The sequence below is a fragment of the Salmo trutta genome, chromosome 15 (genome assembly GCF_901001165.1).
Source record: "Salmo trutta chromosome 15, fSalTru1.1, whole genome shotgun sequence".
NCBI lineage: Eukaryota > Metazoa > Chordata > Actinopteri > Salmoniformes > Salmonidae > Salmo > Salmo trutta.
The window spans coordinates 12,004,718-12,026,914 of NC_042971.1; the positions used below are offsets into that span (position 1 = coordinate 12,004,718).

The 22,197-nt window shown below is 44.4% G+C and overlaps 1 protein-coding gene across 1 annotated transcript; it reads left to right on the forward strand.

Moving 5' to 3' along the window:
* Nucleotides 1-1,994: 1,994 nt before the first annotated feature.
* On the forward strand, nucleotides 1,995-21,165 carry LOC115149628 (transcription factor COE1-A). The gene is made up of 7 exons (XM_029692578.1): nucleotides 1,995-2,784; nucleotides 3,538-3,694; nucleotides 4,625-4,688; nucleotides 6,069-6,124; nucleotides 12,837-12,910; nucleotides 16,224-16,329; nucleotides 20,803-21,165. The coding sequence occupies exons 1-7, from the start codon at nucleotides 2,651-2,653 to the stop codon at nucleotides 21,163-21,165; spliced, it is 954 nt and encodes a 317-aa protein (XP_029548438.1). The 5' UTR covers nucleotides 1,995-2,650.
* The last annotated feature ends 1,032 nt before the right edge of the window (nucleotides 21,166-22,197 follow it).

Here is a 22,197-nt window from a genome sequence, read left to right on the forward strand (position 1 = left end):
ATATACCAAATATATTATGATACAGTAAGGCTAAGAAACAGATTATTATTGGGCCATTTACGTTTAATTGTGGGTTGGTGGGAATTAATTAGATTAGGCATGTATTTTTTAAAGGATCCATCTCTTATGGGAAAACTTGGTGGGGAAAAGGGGGATAAAAAATATTCGTGGCTCAGGTATGTGTCAGTCACAGAGAAGAGAAACTGTTAAATTTACATTTTCTCTCTATAGGCTCAGGTATGTCAGACAGTCACAGTAAATTGACATTTCTCTCTATAGACTATAAAATACCCCAGCGCTGCAATCAGCAACACTCTGTGGGTGCGCGCGCACGCGCTCCAACTCATTTCCTCAAATCTACGTCGATGTGCTGAAATATAACATTACATTGACAACTTTTAATTGACCAACATCTCCCACATTTCTTTCGCGAGATAGGCTTCTTATACATACTGATCTTTTTCACTGCGCGTTACATTGTCCACTGTGACCAGCCTCACCTCAAACTTGTTTCCTTACAATTTATTTCAGCCCTTAACAGGAGACTCATAATCATACCTAGGCTATATAGTAGCGCAACAAGGTCAAAAAGTGTAATGGATAGCGACAGGGAAAATGTGCAAAATTGAAAAGGAAAAATGTATCTTTCAATTGTTCACTGTATTCATTGTTTTTTTTTAAATTAAAGGCCTAAACCATAATTCACGAAATAATGAATCAATCTCTACAAAGGAGTCACATAGTCTATTTTAGCCTATTGACTTATCGCCAGCAAAGCCGAGGAATCGGGTAACAATTATGCTTCATTGTTATTTTGAGCTAATTATTGTTATTGTCACTTTTGTTTGTGCCTCAGCGCTTCTTTAAAGTGAGCATAAATACAGTTCCATTTAAACTGGAACTGTGAATCTGTTATGTTTCATAACATATGGCTTCCATAAATTAGTCGAAACAATTGTCTAAATAAAATGGTGGTGAAGACGCAGGGTATTTTCTGCTGAAGTCCTGAGACCAACATTGTAATCAAATGTTCTCATGACAAAAAAAAGATCTTCCACACCATGTCTTGATACTGCTGCTGCTAATCGCATTTTTGAATGAATCTCAAGACTGTTAACTTGCTAGTGTACGGGCCTACCACATACAGTCTATAACGCAGTCACACGTGCGCTTCTGCTGCACGATAAGGACCTTCAGAAAGTCAGCGTTCGTTTGTCTAAAGAAAATATTTATTGTATGAGTTGAACGCATGGACATATGTCTACATCATGATAAATGATGTTTCTAAATGAAATGAAAACAGTTATATCTTGTTCCGCATTCCTATATTGGAGTGGGACATAGTCAAGTGTGTAAAATGGTGTAAGCTAGTGTGTATGCATGCATAAAAATATGGACTCGTGTCATCTGTGCAAACTCTTAGAATTGTGTTAGTGTTAGTAGGCTAGGTTAAATGTTTTAAGATTGGCTCTGGGGTTGACGTCTTAACGTGTAATACTTTTCACTAGCCGACATGAATAGTTTAATCGAGACAAAGATTCCGGTGTGCTCACACGCGTCTCCACTCCACTCTCCACTGTGGTCACTATGAAAGCCTCTATGCGTAAAATAGCGCATGATACCCATGGGCACCAAAAGTCCGATAATTCTATATTGAACAAAGTAGAAAAAACTTAATGTAGTATTTCCCCATAATAAGAAACGTATCAAGACCCGCGCAGAAATGTCTCACTGGTGGCTACACAGTCAGACACGTTCTCAAGACATATCGGAACGAATTTGAATTTTCTCGCTGTACGCTTCACTTCATGTGACCAAATTTTCGGCATGGAGTCATCTTTAGCCAAGTGTCTCCGAAAGCTCATTTTGGGTACTCTCTTAGCTGTGAGAGCGCGACGGTAAGGTGCCGTGGAGGTAAGGGAAGGGGCGGCCTTAAATGAGGCGATAGGAGCTGGGGTTGGGCGGATCTGACACTGGGCTCGTCTTTGTTTGGGGCGGCCCGCCTCTAACAGTCACTCCCTCTTCCCTCTGGGGTTGGTGTGCTTGTGTTTAGTTCTCAGAGATAGTCAAATAGGATTCCTTTGGGAAGGGACACAAATCACTCCCATTTTAACAAGAGGAACAACACGGGATCTGCAGCCACAAGGGTCCTCCTCTTCTTGATTTCCAATTTCTTATTCATTTCCATTTGACAGGGAATATCTCTGCAAAAGGAAAACAAAGAGAGAGTAAAGGAAGAAAACAAACTTGTCAGGGGTTGATGCCATTTGATCTAGCGCAATCTGAAAGGTCTAGTTGATCCCATTCTCTAGTTGATACCAGAGCACATAGAGCAAGTCTCTTTAATACGGGGGGATATCGTCAAAACCTCAAGTGAGATTCCGTTAATTTGCACTGTCTTGCGTTTCGCTCGTTTGTCTTTTTTATCACTGTTTGAAGTGCTTTTCGTCTCTGATACACCTGGATTTCGATAAGTCGTCTTTGGACTCTTCGTGTTTTTCGCTTGGTTTGAAGTAAACAGACAGACTGTCACTGGCATCAACGCGGACCCAGTACTAGCTCGCGCCCACGTTGTTACCCTCTTTTTACCTGTGATTAGAGAAAACACATTTTGGGACACTCAAACGGAGAGAGGGAGCGCGATTTTTTCATGTTTGGGATTCAGGAGAGCATCCAGAGGAGTGGGAGTAGTTTGAAAGAGGAACCCATCGGATCCGGTATGAACGCAGTTCGGACATGGATGCAGGGAGCCGGGGTGTTGGATGCGAACACCGCCGCTCAAAGGTAAGAAGCCGGAGACAGCATCTTCCTCACGGCGCGAGGACTCTACCAGCGCACGGATGGTCCATGGTCCACACTGTTTTGGAAAGCTATATATTTTCAAGGGACCCATTTATTTTTTTTGTCTCTACATTTGCAGTTTAGCTTACGATCGAAGAAATGTTGAAGTTTTCTTCCCCCGCAGAATCGATCCCCTCACCATGGACGTAGAATTGAGAGTTTAGCATAATGGATGATTTCTATACTCTACTGTTAATTGGGACGTAGTCTACAACAACCCGTAATAGCTTATTTTAGTTACAGAACAGTTCAAATAAGAAGTGATCATATTTAGAATATAATAGGCTAACTATAGTACGATGATAATAAAAACATGGTAATAAATTGGCCACGCATAGAAATATGTGTATTGGTCTCGAGGAGGCTATCAATTAATTGCTAGAAGATCCAAAAGCCTAGAATACGTAACAGGCATATCAACCACACATCACCGTTTAATAGCCCACTTCTATAGGATACATTCATTTTCCAAATTAGGCTATTTGTTTAAAATTAGCCCGGTAGGGCAATATATAATATAATATTAAAAGGTCCGCTTCGCAGATATGAAAATGACTTGTTGTTTGTAAACGAGTAATACACACGTTTAAATCTAAGGCTAAGAAGTTTGACTCTTAAACACGGTAAACTATTATTTCCGTACGTTTAAGTCTGCTGATTCCCTAACATGACTACCCCTTGCATGTCTATCCACAGTGGAGTGGGTCTTGCCCGGGCGCACTTTGAGAAGCAACCGCCATCAAATCTTCGGAAATCCAATTTCTTTCACTTCGTTTTGGCTCTATATGACAGACAAGGACAGCCAGTGGAAATCGAAAGGACCTCTTTCCTCGGTTTTGTCGAGAAGGAAAAGGTGAGTGATATTTTAAATATTTTATCAGCTTCTCGAACACACTAAATTGTCCCACATCCACATTTTGACAATAATATAGGCCTATAATTAGTTTACCACGTAGATGTATCAGATGATTCTAATTTCAAATTAAAAACCCATTCAACCTATCCATAAACCTGTGTATTTATTTTGCGAAGCTTTATAAACATTCCCACATGTTAATATAATTGTAGGCTATAATAGGCAAATAGTAGCTGAATAAAATTGTATCCAAATAATAATAACATACCTAATAATACTAGTTACGATAGTATTAATACTAAGAATAATACTAATACTAATATATTTGGATAATAATATTTGTATTTTGAAGTTGATAAGTTATAGCCTATAATTTCTGTTTTATCTAGAGGTTTACTTGTTTAAAATAATATAAAGTAGCCTATTTAATGAAATTAAACTCAATGTGTTTTTCTCCTTACAAAATGTAAATATTAAGTACTACTGCTTAATGTTTTGGGGGGCAATGGGTTTTGTATATTTCAGTAAATAATAATAAGGCTCAAATAAATAAAACCACTTGTTCCATAAATTATCCATGTAATTTCCAATAAACCCACCATGTATTTCTCTAGTAGCACTAGGCCTACATTAAGTAATTACTTCAATATCTTTATTAGATTTTTGCTCCCTTTCAGCCATGAAAACAGAGGCTAATTTCTATACAGTTCTATATACAGTTCAATTAAGTAATTGTTGAAGCATTAAAAATGCACGTGTAGAATAATTATGCTACATTTCACCAATGCAAAATTTTACCGAGTTTTATATTCATTGTACGAGCCTATTTCTGATATCGCAGTCTAATTTCAACACAAGCCAACCAATGTCCATCTTATCGGATCTGAATCAAATGAGTTCAATCACTTTAAATCTGTTCATTTACAGGAATCCACTGGAGAAAAGACCAACAATGGTATACACTACAGACTGCAACTTCTCTACAGTAATGGTAAGTGTAAAACATAGGTCAACTCTCCTGTAGGCAATGTTATGCTTATGTTCTGAGTCGCAGGAAGCGGACACATAGGCTACCACAAACACGATTTGCATTGAATTCTACAGAAATAACAACACCAGGTGCATTTTAGTGTCGCCTTTTCACTGAGGTCATATTTGCGTTTATTTGAGATCACGTCATGCACTTTATCAGGCTAATCAAAAGTTTCATTTTGGATATCTTTTTTCAATCATTACTATATTGGCTGCTCCTAAAGAAATATGTCGCTTATACTGTCAGTGAAAGAAAGTAAAACATTTGATATAATAATACTAGCCCGGTGAAGGAGTAGCCTAATTAAACACTATGGCTTTCTGAATTTCATGTCCTGAATTGTCTTTTCTTTAACAATTATCATAGTTAAATATTTCCGGATATAAGCAGTCTTGCGCTTGTTATTTCTTATACCCGCGAGCATGTATTGTAGCCTATAGTGTACGTTGTCCATAATGGCCCTGCTTGGTTAGTTCATCTTTTGACCCCTGTTAAGCAGCTATTCCTCTCACTGTAAAAAAGCGAACCGTTTTTAGGTTCCCCGTCTAGCTATTGTGTTTCTATGTATGCAATGTGTTATTGGTTTTATGTGCTATGCTGTTTACTTGATCAGTTTGAAATGGTCGCGTTGTCATCGTTGCCTTCACATTGCGAGGCTTAACAGTGTGTCGAGCAAAACCTTGAATCTTTTAGATTCATTGATGAATAGGCTATAACCCATTGCACAAGATATAATATATTGTGACATTATTTATGCCTATTCACTTGTCTCTATTGGCTTGGAAATAGGCTATATCCATATTTGAGTAATTTTTGTATTTTTATTTGCCAAATGTTTTTTGTTTGGGAACAACTATTGCATAATCCATCAAAACAATTGTGCCAATACAATTTTGATAATATTGTGTAAATACAATAACTATATTCACTAACATTGATAATTGCTATGGGAAATACATTTTATTTGCCACTATTGAAACTAAATTGTGACTAAAATATATTTTTGATAAGTTTGGAGACTGAAGTTCAGTCATTTATTTTGTTTTGATCGCACCTTTGGTGACAAATACCTTTATTGACAAAAGTGAATTGCTCAGATTAAAAATACACATTGTAAGTACCAAACACTACACAATAAATGTAGTTAGCATAAAGAGTAACCGTAACATTTTCAATGAGGTCGATTTTTTGTTGTTGCTTCAATGCATAGTTTGCCACTTACAATGGTCATTGTCAGCATCTCTGTAGTGTTTGTGTGTGTCTCAGGCCAGGGTACCTAATTGTATTAAAACCATTTCCACTCATGTCTTTTGTCCTCTCCCTCTCTCCCTCTGTCAGGCATCAGGACAGAGCAGGACTTTTATGTGCGACTCATCGACTCCATGACTAAACAGGTGAGGTCCCATTTCCTTATCCCTCTGCCTAAAAATTAAGAAGTAATATAGAACAATAAAACAAGCGTTTAGGAAGTGAAAGGAAGATAAACAGTGCGTTTCTCTACGCCGACCTGGTGCAGGAGGCAGAAGGCAGCAGCCCGTGGAAGACTGTGTGTACACGCAGCCCTCAGGCCTGTGTCACATTTGGACAGGTCCCCACTCACTTGGTAACACTGACAGCCAGAGTGTCTCCTTGTATTACGCCCCTGACAATGAGGCGGGGACCCATTGAAGTATCTTTTCTGAGCAGCTCTTGCTCTCACTGTAATACTCACTCTGATGATTTGGGTGGGGATGGGGGGGGGGGGGTTACCTGGGTTATTATTCCGATTTGAGTTCATAACAATGTAGAGTCATTTAATTGACATCCAAGTGCAGGAGTTTATTATTTGCAAAGCGGAACTATTATTTTGAATGACATTTTTTTGTTGTTGTGATGGACGTCGTATTCTGACACCCCCAAGAAAGTTACAATTTCGCACACTGAATTATAACGTTCAGAGATATTATTTACAGGTAGGCCTTCAGCCGGAAGTGTTTGTACCGTTTCTGTTTTCTCTCCTGGAGTGTACCCCTATGGATAGTGTGACGTGTTCGATGATTGGCTGGTGTGCTCGTTAGCAGACTCAGGGTAATGGCAGGCCGCCGAGAGGAGAAACAGACCCATGTTGCACTCTTTTAATGCTCACTAACGTGCCAGCGCCCAATTGCCACACGCTGCTTGAATCAACGTTGTTTCCACGTCCTTTCAATGAAATGACGTTGAACCAATGTGGAATAGACGTTGAATATACGTTGTGCCCAGCGGGTGGGCTCTGATGGTGTCACACTCTGCATGGGCGCCATGGTAATTCTCAAATGGCATTCAACCCCAGTAGTACTCTGACAGTGTCAGTCTGATAGTCTTGTTGTTCCTTAATGAACTGTTTGACCTGCTCTCGTGGGGGGGGGGGGGGGCTGAGGGTTGGTTGGTTGAGAGTACTAACACATTTTTTCTCTTTCTGTCCACACTTGCACTTTTGTTTACCTCTGTCGAGGAGACAAATGGAGAGTTTGAGGAACACACTCACATAAATCGGTTGAGCTGCTGTTGATGGAAGACCAAAACGATTTGGATGTAGGAACCGGACTATTTTGTCTTCGTATTATCAGCGTAGCAGCGTCTCTAATTTCTAGGTCATATTCCTTGTTAGTCAGTGATTGTTAAACGTGTGACTAGCGTGGCGAGGCCCATTTCCTGGCGCGCGTGTGTCTTCGATGCCTCGGGATGAGTCAGATGACTTAAGGATCAGGTTTGTTTTAGCTCTGGGCGTCTCTTGAGTTTTCTGTCAGGAATGTGAGCGGAGCCGGAGCACAGGTCTCGGAGCCGTCGCTAGGGCCTCACAGCTACTGTGGTCTCTACCAGAGGTGGAGCCGATATACTGTAGTACGGAGGCTAGATAATAAGTAGGGCAAGACGGGGTTTTTTTTTTCGGACCAGGAAAAACTCTTGTGCTGTAGTTGTAGACTATATCAGGGCCAGGAGTTTTTCCTGGCTGTGTCATCTGCTCAGGGAAAAAACGTGCGGCTCAAATAATAAGGTTTAACAGAGAGACTGCTGTAGCCAGCGTGATGATGACATGGGGGTGGGGGGGGGGGGAGGAACACTAACTAACAGGTGGTCCAGCCAAAACATTGTTGCGGTTGGGTAGGATAAGGGATAAGGTCACCATGATCAGCTCCATAGCCCCATGCACTTTCTCTTCAGTGAGTCTGTCTGTCTGTCTGTCACAGCTGTGAATCCCAGTGTCTGATCACAGTGCTGCCTGCATGCCGCTCCTCTAGCCCCCATGGAAATAAAGGGTAATCACACTAATCCTATAAACCTAACCACAGTGTTTAAGAGTCACTGTGCTGTTGTTACTGTGACCACCACTGCTGCACTGCGCTGCGGCTCTGATGTAACAACCTCTAATGTGTCACTGTGGCTTTATGTCCTACTAGAGATAATCTAACAGGGAAAATGGAGAAGTATTTTAAGGTTTGTGAAGAACTGTATTGACAACCACCGTGCATATTCAAATCACATTTAGTTAGTACATTCATTTTCATCTCAACCCCCCCCCCCAAAATTGCTGTTATTAACATAGCAATTATTGTTTTAAACAACTATAAAATCAGCACCACTATCACACATAATTAATAGAGGAAAGATGTGAGGTAGAGTAAAAGGGTGAGAACGAGGTGGAGAGAGAGAGAGAGAGAGAGAGAGAGAGAGAGATACTGTAGATAGATAGAGGGAGAGGTAGGTAGAAGCCCCCGGGGTGTCAGTCAGACAGCTGTATCTGTGATCACCTTCTCCACCTCTGACAGATCTGATTAAGACGGCGCCCAGGCAGGAGGGCCTCTCCTTCTCTCCCCCAACTCCATCTCTCTCTTACTCTCTCTCTCTCTCCCTCCTCTCTCTTTTTCTCTCTCTTACTCTCTCTCACTACCTCCTCTCTCCTTTTCTCTCTCTTTTTCTCTCTCCCTATCTCTCTCTCTAACTATCTCTCTAACTATCTCTCTATCTCTCTCTCTCTCTCTCTCTCTCTCTCTCTCTCTCTCTCTCTCCCTTATCCTGAGTTTTGGCGCCAGAACAGCTGAGCCGGGGGTGGGATGGAGGAGTTGCTAGTTTGAGATGGGAACAAAGAAGGAGACAGGCAGGCTGATCGTGGCACCTCTTTAAAAGTAGCTGTGGCAGCGGCCCGGGAAGAAAGGCTGCCATGCTCCTGGTGGCACGCTAACAGATGACGCTAACAGAGTGGGAAGTGCGTTTCCACATATTTATAGCAACTTGTTTACACGCCTTCGATTTCAGCCGTCACATCAAAGCCAATGAGGAAAACAGCAAATGAAAAATGAAAAGTGTACGGCGTGAGATGAAATATGTATTAAAAGGCACATGAACGCTACATGCCTTTTAATGCACCCAGTACATCACTTTGTTCTCAGCACAGGATGCGTCTGAATGTCATGTGTGTTGCGTAGAGGGTGGCGGTGGAGGGAGCAAATTTAGTTTTTATGGACAGTTGACTTCAAAGACAGGTAGACATGGTTGAATCACACCTACAGTAAGATGTCATGGGGTAGGCCTACTTCATTTGTGAAAATCCATGATACAAACTGCAGTTGTTCTCCTTTTGCAGCCAGATTTAGTCCTTATTAGGATTGTGGATGTCTCCGAAGCTGTGTAAAATATTTAGACACCGAACACTTTAATGATACTAACAATAAACCAGACAAAAGGCTATTCATCTCTTCTATGAGACATTTCCTGCTGTTGGGAAGCTGTCCGATAGCTTTGGATATTCAGCCTTGTTCAGGATTAGATTGTGGTAGTAGTGACCAGCGGGGGAATGTTCCAGAGGCCCAGGTCTGGAGGTCTGGATTGTATGGGGCTGGTCGACCTGGACACCGTCCCTCACTTAGCAACTCCTGTTTTTAAAACCTGACTCAAAGACGAGCCAAAAAAATACCACTGTGTTATTTATATTTTCTGCTATTGAGTTTGCATCCTCTCCCCTTCTGGTGCAGCTCTGTGTAGTTCCTGTTTTTGCAGCCATGTTTCTTAGCACTAATCATTTTGCGTTTAGACATATTTACTGAACATGGTGAAAAAGCAAACTCGCAGAGTGAGAGGGTTTCATTCAAATGTTATGGTTTTTGACCAGCTCTTGGTTTCACCCGACAAAAGGATTTGGGATCTTCAATCTTCATTTTTATTTGCAGAAGAACATAGACATTATTTCATCACTGTATATTTCAACGACTTCATCTGTCATGATATAGGTAATGTTATTCTACCAGAGGACAGGACATTGCACAAGGCCTAGTTGTGCTTAGTAAAGATAGATATAACCTGGATGTTGGGAGCAGTGGACTCCGAGCCTGGAGACATTGATGCATGCAGTGCTGTTTTAGAAGACCTTGGCCCTTATTCTCTCAAAGTGAAACCAAAGGAACAAGTCACTTTCATAGTCATCCTGACTGCCGAGTAGCTGTGTGGAGCAGGCTCGTTTTTCAGTCGCGGTTATGAGGGAACGGATCATTTTAACACCATATCTAAAATTAGCTCAAGATCACAAATATGGATTTGGTTGACTCCTTAAAACTATCCCAACATGCTTTGTGCCTGCACGCAAGGCTGCTGATGGGAGTGTCTTGTGTCTGCCGTGCCGATTCCATGCTGCGACTGTTTTGCCGTAAACGAGAGTTTTGCCGGTGCTGGGACATGTTGTTGGGTAATGGGAAGGTGAAAAAAGCTGAGCCATTTTGGAAGGGGTGGTGGCTGGGCCAGATGGTGTGCCACTCTCCAGTCTGGCATCCCAACTGCTCGCCCACACCTCCCCTCCCTACCCCGTTCCCCTGCCTCCATCTTACCGCCCCGACGTCACCGTCACCGCTGTGCGCATGGAGCTTTACACGCTAGAGTAGGTAGAATGAGAACCGTTACACTCCTACAAGACAGACAGTCACAGAAATACGTGAGCAGCTACCATCCTCTTCACTGTTAACGACAGAGAGAGGGGGAAGCAAAGCCAGTAGAGAGACACCCAGCCGGCGCTTTCAGTATCTGTTCGGTGCTCTGTGCGATGAGTCATGAATATCTAAGCCCTGAGAGAATGAGAGAAGAGAAGGGTGGGGAGGCAACAATGTTCAGGAAAATAACACAACATTCCCGATTCCCACTGCACTCGTAAAGCACCAAGAATCTCAGCCCACTTTCCATAAAACAGTGCCAGGATTCTGTGTAGCATGTTCAAAATGACGTCTTCTGCATCCGTGTGTCTGTTTGGTTTAAAGAGTCACAGTGTGAGCACAAAGGTTTTGTGTGTGCGTTCTGTGCTTAGGGTGAGAGGTCGTAGGCCCTTCCCTGGGTATAGTACCTGCAGCAGGCCTCTTGCAGTGACAGTGACTGGGTCAACATGTGCTTCTCAGCAGGGCTCATAGCCCCCTCAACAGCCAACAGACACTCTCACTGTTACCCTCCTATGGAATACGCTCTCCTCTCGGCTTTCTTCACTTAATGTCCCGCTCTGTCGTTCTGTGGGTAGCCAGGGCCCTGGACGGCCTCCTCCCTCCCTCCCTCCCTCCCTCCCTCCCGGACAGAAATATTGGACATGTCCTGCAGATTTCCCACGACACCCGCTGCTATTCATTAAACATCCCCTGGCCAGAGGCAGTAAATACTACATTAAGCTCTTAGGGCCGCACTGTGTGTTTGTGTGTTTCTCAAGTGGAATCTGCTCTTTTAAATTCCATGCCAAACGGGAGGGAGGGAGAGGGTGTTGGTAGTGGTGGTGTGGAGGGGGGGCTAGGGGTTGTGATGGCTTTTGGGTGGTGAAAGGAGATGACGCATTCTAACAATAAAAATGTTGTCCTTTAAGGTTGTGGACTGTTTATAATCTGTATGAAGTATATGGGTAGTACCATATTTTAACCTTTATTTAACCAGGCATGTCAGTCAGGAACAAATTCTTATTTACAGTGACAGCCTAGGAACAGTGGGTTAACTGCCTTGTTCAGGGGCAGAACGGGGACTTGATCTTGCAACCTTTCGGTTACTAGTCCAACGCTCTAACCACTAGGCTACCTGCCGCCCCATAGATTAAAGTAACTGTCCATTGTTTCTAGATATCGATGAAAGAGGACCCAAAGTCATTCTCCCCCAAAATTATTCTGAGGTATGTTAGAAAGCAGCTTTTTTTGTATTGGACTGGTGTGGGCATAACCCAACAATAGAATGGTGTGGGCGTAAACCCAACAATAGAATATGCGGGCGTATACCGGTCATTAAAAATATTAAAGCGAGTCGCCCGCTGATTAACCAGCTCGTCCTCTATGAGGAAATAGCAAGGATTTATTTTAGATTGAGCTGGGGGGGGCTTAAAAAAATCAAAATGTATTATAGGGTGAGTCAACAACATTATCTGGGTATGAGTTAACAGAATAGTGAGATTTTTACTGGACAGTTACTTTTAAGGATAATGTCCTTCGGTGTGCCGCGTTGCATCCCAAATCTAAAAGCCACATTTGTGTCCTATGGACCCTGGCCTAAAGCAGTCCCCTATATAGGGAATAGGGTGCATTTTGGGACACAGGCCATGTTAAAGAGAGACAGGAAGTGATATTTCCATCAGCACACACAGCCCTGTTTGGCTGGACCACAACAAGCTGTAAAATGCCCTGGCCTGGCCTTTCCAGAGAATATTTACTTGGTTATTACAAAATGGGGTGATATGTTGTGACACAAGGAAACGCTAGAATCAGTCAACATACTGATGTGTCGTGTTTGGACCCGAAACAGAACAGATAAAAGTTCCATGAGTTAAGTCCACCATACTGTATGTTTATCTGGCTAGCTTCCCGTGATTTCCTTTTCTTAGCATGCAGAAAGTGACAATGAAAAAGATACTCTACTCTCATATGTCTGTTAATGTTTCCATAGAGACTGCTGTGCAGTGTTTGGAGAGAGATGTGACCAGATGTGAGCCAGGCCACAGTAGGAACTCTCTCTCTCTCCGGGGCAGATACAGTTGACCTGCTCCACTAACATGCCTCTGTGAGGACCATAACCCAACCTCGCTACGAAAACAAATCCTCAACCTGTTTCTAATATAATCTTTTTTGATCATTTTCCCCCACGCAGGCCATTATTTACGAAGGTCAAGACAAGAACCCAGAGATGTGCCGAGTGTTACTGACACACGAGATCATGTGCAGGTAAGAAGAGGAAGCTCTGGAACTCTGCTTCTCCCCTAGTCTGACGCTACACTGCGCTACACTACGCTACGCTACACTACACTACACATCACTACTCAACCACATACGTACAGTATGTTACGCGATGGCAAGGCCTCACCATGCATTGTCTACGGCAGTTCTCATAGAGGCTCAACCTTACTGTAGCTAAGCAGGTCACCCCTATACCTCCCTGCAGAAGAAGGGGGACGAAGAAACAGGGAAAGTAGAGGAAGATGAGTTTTGCTATCAAATGTTGTACCTTTAATTAAAATCAAAAGATGAATTTGCTTGGAACTGGGTTGTGAGGATAGACTCCTTCCTATTTTTAGAGGCATTTGAACAGTTCTCTCTCCCCCTAAAAATACCTCTCTGATGCCTGCTTAATTAGGACATGCAGAAACTCATTACTCAATTTGAATTCTCCTGTTGTTCAGCTGCTAACAAATGGGCCTTCCCTTGCATTGTGACTATGAAATATATGCAAGGACTTATGTACTTATACGCACATACGCACTCATAGTCACATGCGCACACGCACGCACGCACTCACACGCACGCACACACAGACGCATGCACACACACACACACACACACACACACACACACACACACACACACACACACACACACACACACACACACACACACACACACACACACACACACACACACACACACACTCAAAGATGCATACTCGTATTTAGAACATGAGTTAAGTTCTTTTCGGACCTTTCTTCAGAACCACTTTAACTGTAACTCACTCTTTAATTTCAGATCAAGTCATGATTAACAGTAGCATTAGAAATCGACAATTATCACACAACGATCTTTTTAGTACAGGGTTTACAGCCTAAATTTGACCCATCATTCCATGCAACCACCACAGTTGTACAGTATGGCCATTTCCCATCTACGGCCCTCAAATTCAACTCTGGTCCTCGAAGCCAGTTCCATTTTTCTTTTTTTTTACATTGTTCCTCTCTAATCAGGGACTGATTTACACCTGGGACACCAGGTGGGTGCAATTAATTATCAGGTAGAACAGAAAACCAGCAGGCTCTATCCTCGTAGGGGAAGAGTTGAATAGACCTGCTAAGCAGTGTTTGGTTAAGGCATTGTATAGGGTCTGAGAGAGTGCGAGACTTCAGTAGAGAGGCCCAGTGTGAGGATCCTAACCATGGAGACCGTGATGTATCAGACAGTGTCCTTTGGGGTGCCAGTCCCACCCGCCCTGCGCCCCTCCCCAGTCCCAGTCTCAGGGATGGAGACGTGCTGATTCTGCACTGGGGGTTCAAACACAGTCTCAATTATAAGCAGAAAATGAGTCTGCTCACCATTAATCAGTACTGCTAATTGCCGTGCACCACCATTAGCCATATGGTGCCAAGCCAGCTTGCAACCGTGGGACATAAGTGCTTAGTCCTTTCATTTTACAAACTCAAATAACGGGCTACAATGAGCTTTCCAACGCTTCCACAAAGGAGGAACATATTTAAGGTCATATTACATTTTACGTGGACCAACAAAAAAGTAATTTCCAAATGATGAGATCCACTAATTAAACAAATTGGGATTTAATGTTTTGGTTTTAGGCAAGAGCCGGTGAACTGAAATAATTTGTCATGGTTTTGAGTAAATTGAAAATAAACAAGGGTTAGAGGGTCTGGTATGGTAGCATTGTCCTCACAGGAACAGACATCACTACATCCTGTTAATTACATGAGGCGATTTAGATTTCATTTCTTCAAAAGCTGCGGCAGGAAGGAAGCGTCGAGATTAAAGATGTGATTTCCTTTGGATGTCCTGCGGGAACGAATGGAAGTTAACAGGAAAAGAAAATATCCCCTCAACAAAGCTGGTGGAGGCATGTACTAATTAGCATAATTTTGGTTGGAGGAAGGGGAGGGGGGTGGTGGGTGACAGTGAGTGTGTGTGTGCGGGGAGGGTAATAGAAAAGAATCCTGTCTCCCATGGGTGCTGCCTGATGATTGGATTGCAGGGAAGCCACGAATCAGTGCTCTAGTCGCCCCCCCCCCCCCAAGCCTCGCTCTATTCTGATCCAATGTGACCCACTTCAGAGAGTCGCACAGAAATGAGAGCAAGGGGGAGACAGAGGAGAGAGGCCAAAGAAAGAAAGAACAAGATGTTTCAAAGACCCGGGACGTCCTCCTGAAATCCTTTGGTTGATTCTCATTTGTTCTCACTACACCAGCAATGCATTTTCACACAGAGCTGTACCCGCAGCTTTTACAGTCACAATGTACTCCTGCTCTCTACAGAGACTGTTCTGCACCCAGTTGGCAGGTCTTTCTGTTGTGCACTGCACTCTCCACATGTGATTCAGTCAGATGCGCTGCTTTACACTCCTGCATTACAATATCTCTGAGGCATGAGAGCCACAATATGAATCATTAATGGAGCTGATCGATCAGTCCTGCCAAATGGATGAGGCAGAAGGCTGAGAGAGAAGAGGGAGGGAGGAATAGAGAGGGGGATGAAGTAACAGAGAGAGGAGGGATGGATGGGAGAGGGGGGGGGGTGTAGGTTGACTCGGTGCGGAGAGCAGCCCTGTAGGAGGGAGACAATGCCTTGGGTTTTATGTGACAGGCCTGTCCCCAGCCCCATTCTACACCCCACTGCCATCTGTGCACTGGAAACATGAGCTGGGGGTCTCTCCAAGCTGCTCCACTTTCCCCGCAGCCTCCCTCCCTCCAGCTCCCCTACCACCGCACCCCTACGCCCTCCAACACAGCCCAGCCACCCTCCAGCCCCCCGTGATGCTCACCTTTGTCAGAGAGAGGCAGGGGAGGAGGTGTCAGGTTAGCAGTGAACAGAGAGTGTTTGACCCAGGAGGGTGAAGGGAAAGGGGGAGCGACTGGGAGAGAGAGGGAGGGGGGTGATTACCAGCTACCTGCCTCAGGTGATAGGGGGGTGCTCTCACCAGCCCTCACTCCTCTCCCCTAGCACACCTGTCATCCCCTAACCAAGCTGGCCCCTGAATGACTTGTCTTTGTGGGCTGCTGTAATCAAGCCATATGTAGAGATAAATAATGTACCCAGACACACAGACGCAGTCTGTTCTACAGGTGACAAAGGGCTGGGTGGGCTGGGCAGGGCTTAGTTCAGGCCTCAGAACAGGACCAGGCTGTTAGGTAATTGGTACCTTCCCCTTTATCCTGTAGAGGTCTGGGCCTGGGCCTGGGCCTGGCTGAAGCAGCTCTCTCTGAAACATGGCTCTGTTTTTCTTTCTCTCTTTAACCCCCCCCCCCTTCTCTCCCTCTGTGCCCCTCAGCCGCTGCTGTGACAAGAAGAGCTGTGGCAACCGCAACGAGACCCCGTCTGACCCAGTCATCATCGACAGGTACCGTAACACAGTCCTCCATTGGCTCTCCTACTGTGTCTGTGTGTGTGTGTGTGTGTGTGTGTGTGTGTGTGTGTGTGTGTGTGTGTGTGTGTGTGTGTGTGTGTATTACCCCCTTTGAGGCTGCTGATGCCATGAGGGAAAGACCGGGGCACACAGATCAGTACAATCTAGGAATCTGGTATGGTTTGGTCAGTGTTCCTTATAGTTCTATCTGTAAAGTTTACAGTGAGTACCACAGTGCGTGTGCAAGTGCAGTGTGCTCTACGCGGAGTGGTCCGTGTGTACAGTGTGTGCTCCTCCGCAGTCAGGGAGGGAAGACGAGGGGAGGCAGAGTGAGGAGTGTGTCCTCTCCTTTCCTTTCCTCTCCGCTCCCCTTAATAAAACCCACATGGATAATGGACTGTGAAACAATAGCTGCCAAAGTGCTTGGAGCCCTCCCTCCCTCCCTCCCTCCCTCCCTCCCTCCCTCCCTCCCATCATTCCTCCAGGACACTCAAACACGGGCCTTCTATCGTACACAGCGCATTTGTCTCTCTCAGCTAGACGGGAGCCATTAGACCTCAGCCTCCCATATAGCTTTACTGTATTCATTTGTTGTAATATTACCAGTCGTGTCTCGTAGGGGTGTTAGTCCCAGAGTATTGGAGTTTGACTTGTTAGACGTCTATCTAACACAACAGCCCCGGTGAACTCGGATCTGTTGGTGGGACCTCCACCACGCCTGTATCTCAGCGGCTGTATGTGCTGATGTTAATGTCTCATTTATAACCACGGGAGGGAGCTTCTGATTTAAGCCACACAGAGCTGCGTCGGTTCACACCAGAGTTATTGTTCAGTGCGACGAGGCAGATCTGATTTGTCGCTTTTGTCAAATGGACTTCGGGGCTCATTTGTGAAGATTAAACCCGTCTGAAGCAGAGGATGTGTGTGGGGGCGCGGTATGTATGTACACTATGTACGGGTGTGTATGGTAGTGCTGAGTGAGTAACCAAAATGTTGGTGATTTTTCATTTTTTAAACAACTAATTGACTAACGTTGGTTCAATGATTTGAATTCCATTTCGTTTTCTTTCTTCTGTGAGCTCAATGTGCACACTGCACAGTTTCTCTTGAGATAAATTCCGATCCAGCCTGAACCTTGAGATGTAGTGGTAGTTTCCAACAGACCAATATGAAACTTCGTAATTAACTACAATGACCATAATCCACTGCACATCTATTTGCCCGGTCTGTGTTTCTTTTACGGCTGCTGCTACTGTGCAGAGGCAGAGAAGAATGTGCTATCGCGAGGGGATCTAGAAAGCAGCTGTTGCTTCGCAAGGTATCTCTACCTGAAAATACATGATCTAAGTGATTGATAGTTGGTATTCAGCAGACATAAAAGTATGCCTTATTTACTTTGAAGAACTACAAAATAGTGATTTTGTCAGAAAACATAGGCAGCAGCTCTATAGAGGTGAGATGTTGACTTGGAATGAAATAATTAAGTCATCAAATAAAACAAATGTAATATACACAACAACTGACATATTTTATTAATGAAAATTAATTTAATAAATTATGGTTAATAAGTGATAAGCAGTAATGGGCAGTCACTACCATCATGTGTCTTTTATTAATTGTTTTAATCTGTGTTACAGCATTCAACCCAAATAATCGAAACCGAAATCGAAAAAACGGGATTATTGAACCAACCTCAAAAATAACTGATTGCTCTGCGCTAGAGTATGGGCAATGATGAATATGTACATATATTGGTGGATTTCAGTATTCCAAGATATTCATGTCTTTTCAGGTCAAACACATGAGCCAAATGCTTCTCTCAAGCAACACGCCGACACACACACACACACACGCACGCGTGCACGCACGCCCACGCACGCCCACGCACACACACACACACACACACTTCTTGCCCTTGTAAAGAGGGATGGCAGTAGTGTGTGTGCTGTGGTAATGTATTCACTGACCTGCGCTAGAGGAAGGACACAGATGCACATCAGCTGTGGCACATGCAGCTCTCTCAGTGCCAGGAGAGGAGAGAAGCGGGCCCCATACCTGGGACACGTGTTCTGCCCCCTCCCCTCCTCTTACCCTCACTGCCCAACGTTCCGCTTCGCTGGGCCAGAAAGGGTCAGCGCTCTTGGGGGGGCAGCTGAAACCCCCCACCCAGCCCCCCTGCTCCCCTCTCTACCGTCACACACCTTCAGACTTCAGTGAACAAACAGGGCTCAGATGAGAATGGCCAGATGAACCCAGAAACTTCTATTGAGCTCATCCTCTCTCACTGCCAGAACACTGCTGTTGTGTTTGTGACTGCTCAGTGCCTTACGCTTTCAGGAGATACATCAAAACAAAGAAGTGCACTGGCCTCAGCACAATTCATATTGCTCTCCCAGCGCCTGTAAAATGCTATTTATTTGCTGAGGTTTGTGGGGGAAAGGGAATGTATTGATGTTTATAGGCTATTAAGATATCTAAAGAGGACCCAGGTGAATCTACTGAAAAATAACCCTGTGTCCTGTGATGCTATGGCTGGTCCCTTGTGGTGTGACTGTCTCCTCTCCCTATGCTGTGCCAGGTAGCCAGGCAGGCACAGTCCACGGCGTAGTTGTGAGGTTATCATACCATCATACACAATTATTCTCCTCCCTGTCACGCGCTCCTGCAGCACCGGAAAATGGGTCATGTGAAAACAGAAAAAAAGGAGGAAAAAAAATGAAAAAGAACCTCATTTATGTCTGATGTATTCTGGCAGGTTTTTCTTTTTTACCCGCTCTTCTTCTGTTTTTTTGGGGGGGGGGGGATGGTTCACAAACAAGCAGCTTGGCTTTGCTGATAGATACCATCTCAATTACGACTTATTATCCCCCCCTCCGAATACATCATAAAAAAACTCTAACTTCTATATTTTTCCTTGAAGTTGTTTAATTCAATAAATAAGGCCTCATTAGTGTGCTCTTGTTTCAGAGAACAGATTCGATTGTGGCGCTGTAATTAGCAGGGCTAGCGTTAGCTAATTCTCCTGGCTGAGAGAGACAGAGAGAGAGAGAGAGAGAGAGAGACAGAGAGAGAGAGAGAGAGAGAGGAGAGAGAGACAGAGAGAGAGAGAGAGAGAGAGGAGAGAGAGACAGAGAGAGAGAGAGGAGATGGAGAGCGAGATAGAGGAGAGAGAGAGAGAGAGAGAGAGAGAGAGAGAGAGAGAGAGAGATAGATAGATAGAGGAGAGAGAGAGAGAGAGAGAGAGAGAGAGATAGAGAGGAGGGAGAGTGATTCACTAATTAGATCACTCTTATAAGACACCAGGATAACTGCAGCAAATCCCCCGGAATGGAAAAACCCCACTAATGATGCCTTATTATGTTGTTAAAAGAACAAATCGCATATTAACTGTGGTTTATTCCCTCTCTACTTTGTAAACACACAATATGAAGCATTGGGTTTTCTGTGGGAAAACATTTTTCTTTTATTGCTTTTGCGATCTTCTTCTTCTTTTCTGTGTGTGAAGTCAGGTTACGGTTGTTTTCCTGATTGAGGTTATCTACGAAAACAGTGTGTCAGGGAATGCAATGGCTGCCTTGTGCATACCGTGTTACTGTTTACCTGTTAGTGTGTGTGTGTGTGTGTGTCTGCTCTGCCATATGCTCCTCTCCCTCTCTCCCTCTCTGTGCTGAGACCTATCCGAGTCTCAGTCAGATTATTTCAAATAACTTAATCCTCCTCATTGACATGGACACAAAAGCCCACTGACATCTAATAGATGCCTCTTCACTTTCCCCATTTTCCTCTCCTTCAGATGGGCTTCAGATCAGATCTGCCCCCCCCTCCCTCTCTCCATCCACCCTCCTCCTTCTACTCCACCCACAGAGAGCCCACTATTGTCTTCTGCCTCGTCTCACTCCGCACACCCCTCCTCACTTGTTTTTCTGCTTGGAGAAAGCCTTAAGATGTGGATAAACACTTGTGTCCCAAAGTGAGGCTTTGATGGAACCGTTTCAAAGAGCACATTTATTGTGTGTGTGTGTGTGTGTGTGTGTGTGTGTGTGTGTGTGTGTGTGTGTGTGTGTGTGTGTGTGTGTGTGTGTGTGTGTGTGTGTGTGTGTGTGTGTGTGTGTACTGCATAGGTGATTGTGTTGGCTGGTCTGAAGAACGGCATGGTATCAGTACATCACAAGCCCTGTTCCCGTTCCCGTCGGCTCATTTGAGACGTCTCAGTTTACACACACTCCATTATTCCCCGGCCTGGAGATCCTCCAGCAGGAGGGTGTGGTGTATGTGTGTCTATTTGTGTGTGTGTGTGTGTGTGTGTGACTGTCTCGACTGATCCCTGTCAATGTACCTCTACCATTTCCTTTTCACCTAGGTCTAGTTACAAGCAGAATAGGCGAGAAATGCGTACATCATAAGCTAGATCCGAGCTATGCATTTCCCTTAACAAAGCAGTATTCTGGGCAGGGCAGGGCCCCTGAGTGTGTCCTTGGCTTTGTTTTGTCTCTGGGAACCCCAGCTCCAGCCCCATGTAGCCCCAGCCCCAAAGGAGGAAGTGCTGCTCTGCTCTGTCCTCCCGGGACCAGCGCTCTACTCCGCTCTGCTCCCCTCCGCTCTGCTCCGCTCTGCTCCGCTCTACTCCACTCCGCTCTACACCACTCTGCTCCACTTTACTCCGCTCTGTGTAGCTCAGCTAGCATGCTGGGAGATGTCAAGGATGTCAGGGAGCCCGCGGAAGATGGAATGTGAGAGTTCCCGTGGATACCGTGGGACTTCCTGTCCCCACCCCCCGCCCCCCTCCACCCCCTCCGGAGGCGTTCTCAGCCCCTCTGGCTGGCCTGATCTCCACTCACAGACCAACATCTGGATTTGTGCTCTCTAACCAAAACAACAAAGAGAGAGAGACAGAGAGAGAGGGAGAGAGACAGACAGATAGAGTGGAGAGAGAGAGAATGAGAATGAGAATGAGCATGAGAATGAGAAAGAGAGAGAGAGAGAGAGACTCCAGAACCAGTTAATAGGATAATTAAAACTAGGTTGCTTTGCCCTCCAGTTGAATGTTTAGTAGAATGCGGAGCGTTACCTACAGCTACAGGCTGCAGTGGTCTGGGGAAGGCAAATCCAAACAGAAAGGAGAAAGTTGTGATTGTCAATCATTAGTTTGGGATTATGATGATTCCTATAGATAGTATACAGTGAGTGTACGAAACATTAAGAATACCTACCTAATATTGAGTCCCCACCCCTCTTTGGCCCTCAGAACAGCCTCAATTTGTCGGGGCATGGACTCTACAAGGTGTCGAAAGCGTTCCACAGGGATGCTGGCCCATTTTGACTCCAATGTTGGCCCATGTTGACTCCTTTGGGTGGTGGACCATTCTTGATAAACACAGGAAACTGTTGAGTATGAAAAACCCAGCGGCGTTGCAGTTCTTCCATTGCATAATGGATGACTGTCATTCATATTCCATTCACCCAGTTCAATGTAACATTGATAGGTTTAGGCTACTACATGATACTCAAATTTTTCCCACCTAGCCTATGAAATAAAGTTTACAACATATGTGCACAGGTCGAGAGAAACATTGAGTAATCAAGGTGACAGACAGTGACACATTCATTAATGTCTTGCACATTCGTGCCTGCATCTTGCTGATCTAGGGTGTAATCATTAGTCCAACAGTTGCAAACGGAAGTTTCTATAGGACAAATTCAGATATGTTTATCCGTTTATCCACGTTTTGTTCCGTTTGCTTTATTTAAGAAACATTTTTCAACAGAATCGGCGGAATGAATACACCCCTGATCACCGCAAACACAGTTCACTTTCATAGCAGCCACATACAAACCGCACCATCACTTTGCTCGTTGTATAATTCCTTCTCGCATCTATGCGTTCTCCTCCTCTCACCTT

What these genes read in the sequence shown, in the direction of transcription:
- LOC115149628 (XM_029692578.1), top strand. Translation starts at nt 2,651, where the DNA reads ATGTTTGGGATTCAGGAGAGCATCCAGAGGAGTGGGAGTAGTTTGAAA. An exon ending in GCAACTTCTCTACAGTAATG is followed by an intron (nt 4,689 to 6,068) that starts GTAAGTGTAAAA and finishes TCCCTCTGTCAG; the next exon opens with GCATCAGGACAGAGCAGGAC. An exon ending in ACACACGAGATCATGTGCAG is followed by an intron (nt 12,911 to 16,223) that starts GTAAGAAGAGGA and finishes TGTGCCCCTCAG; the next exon opens with CCGCTGCTGTGACAAGAAGA.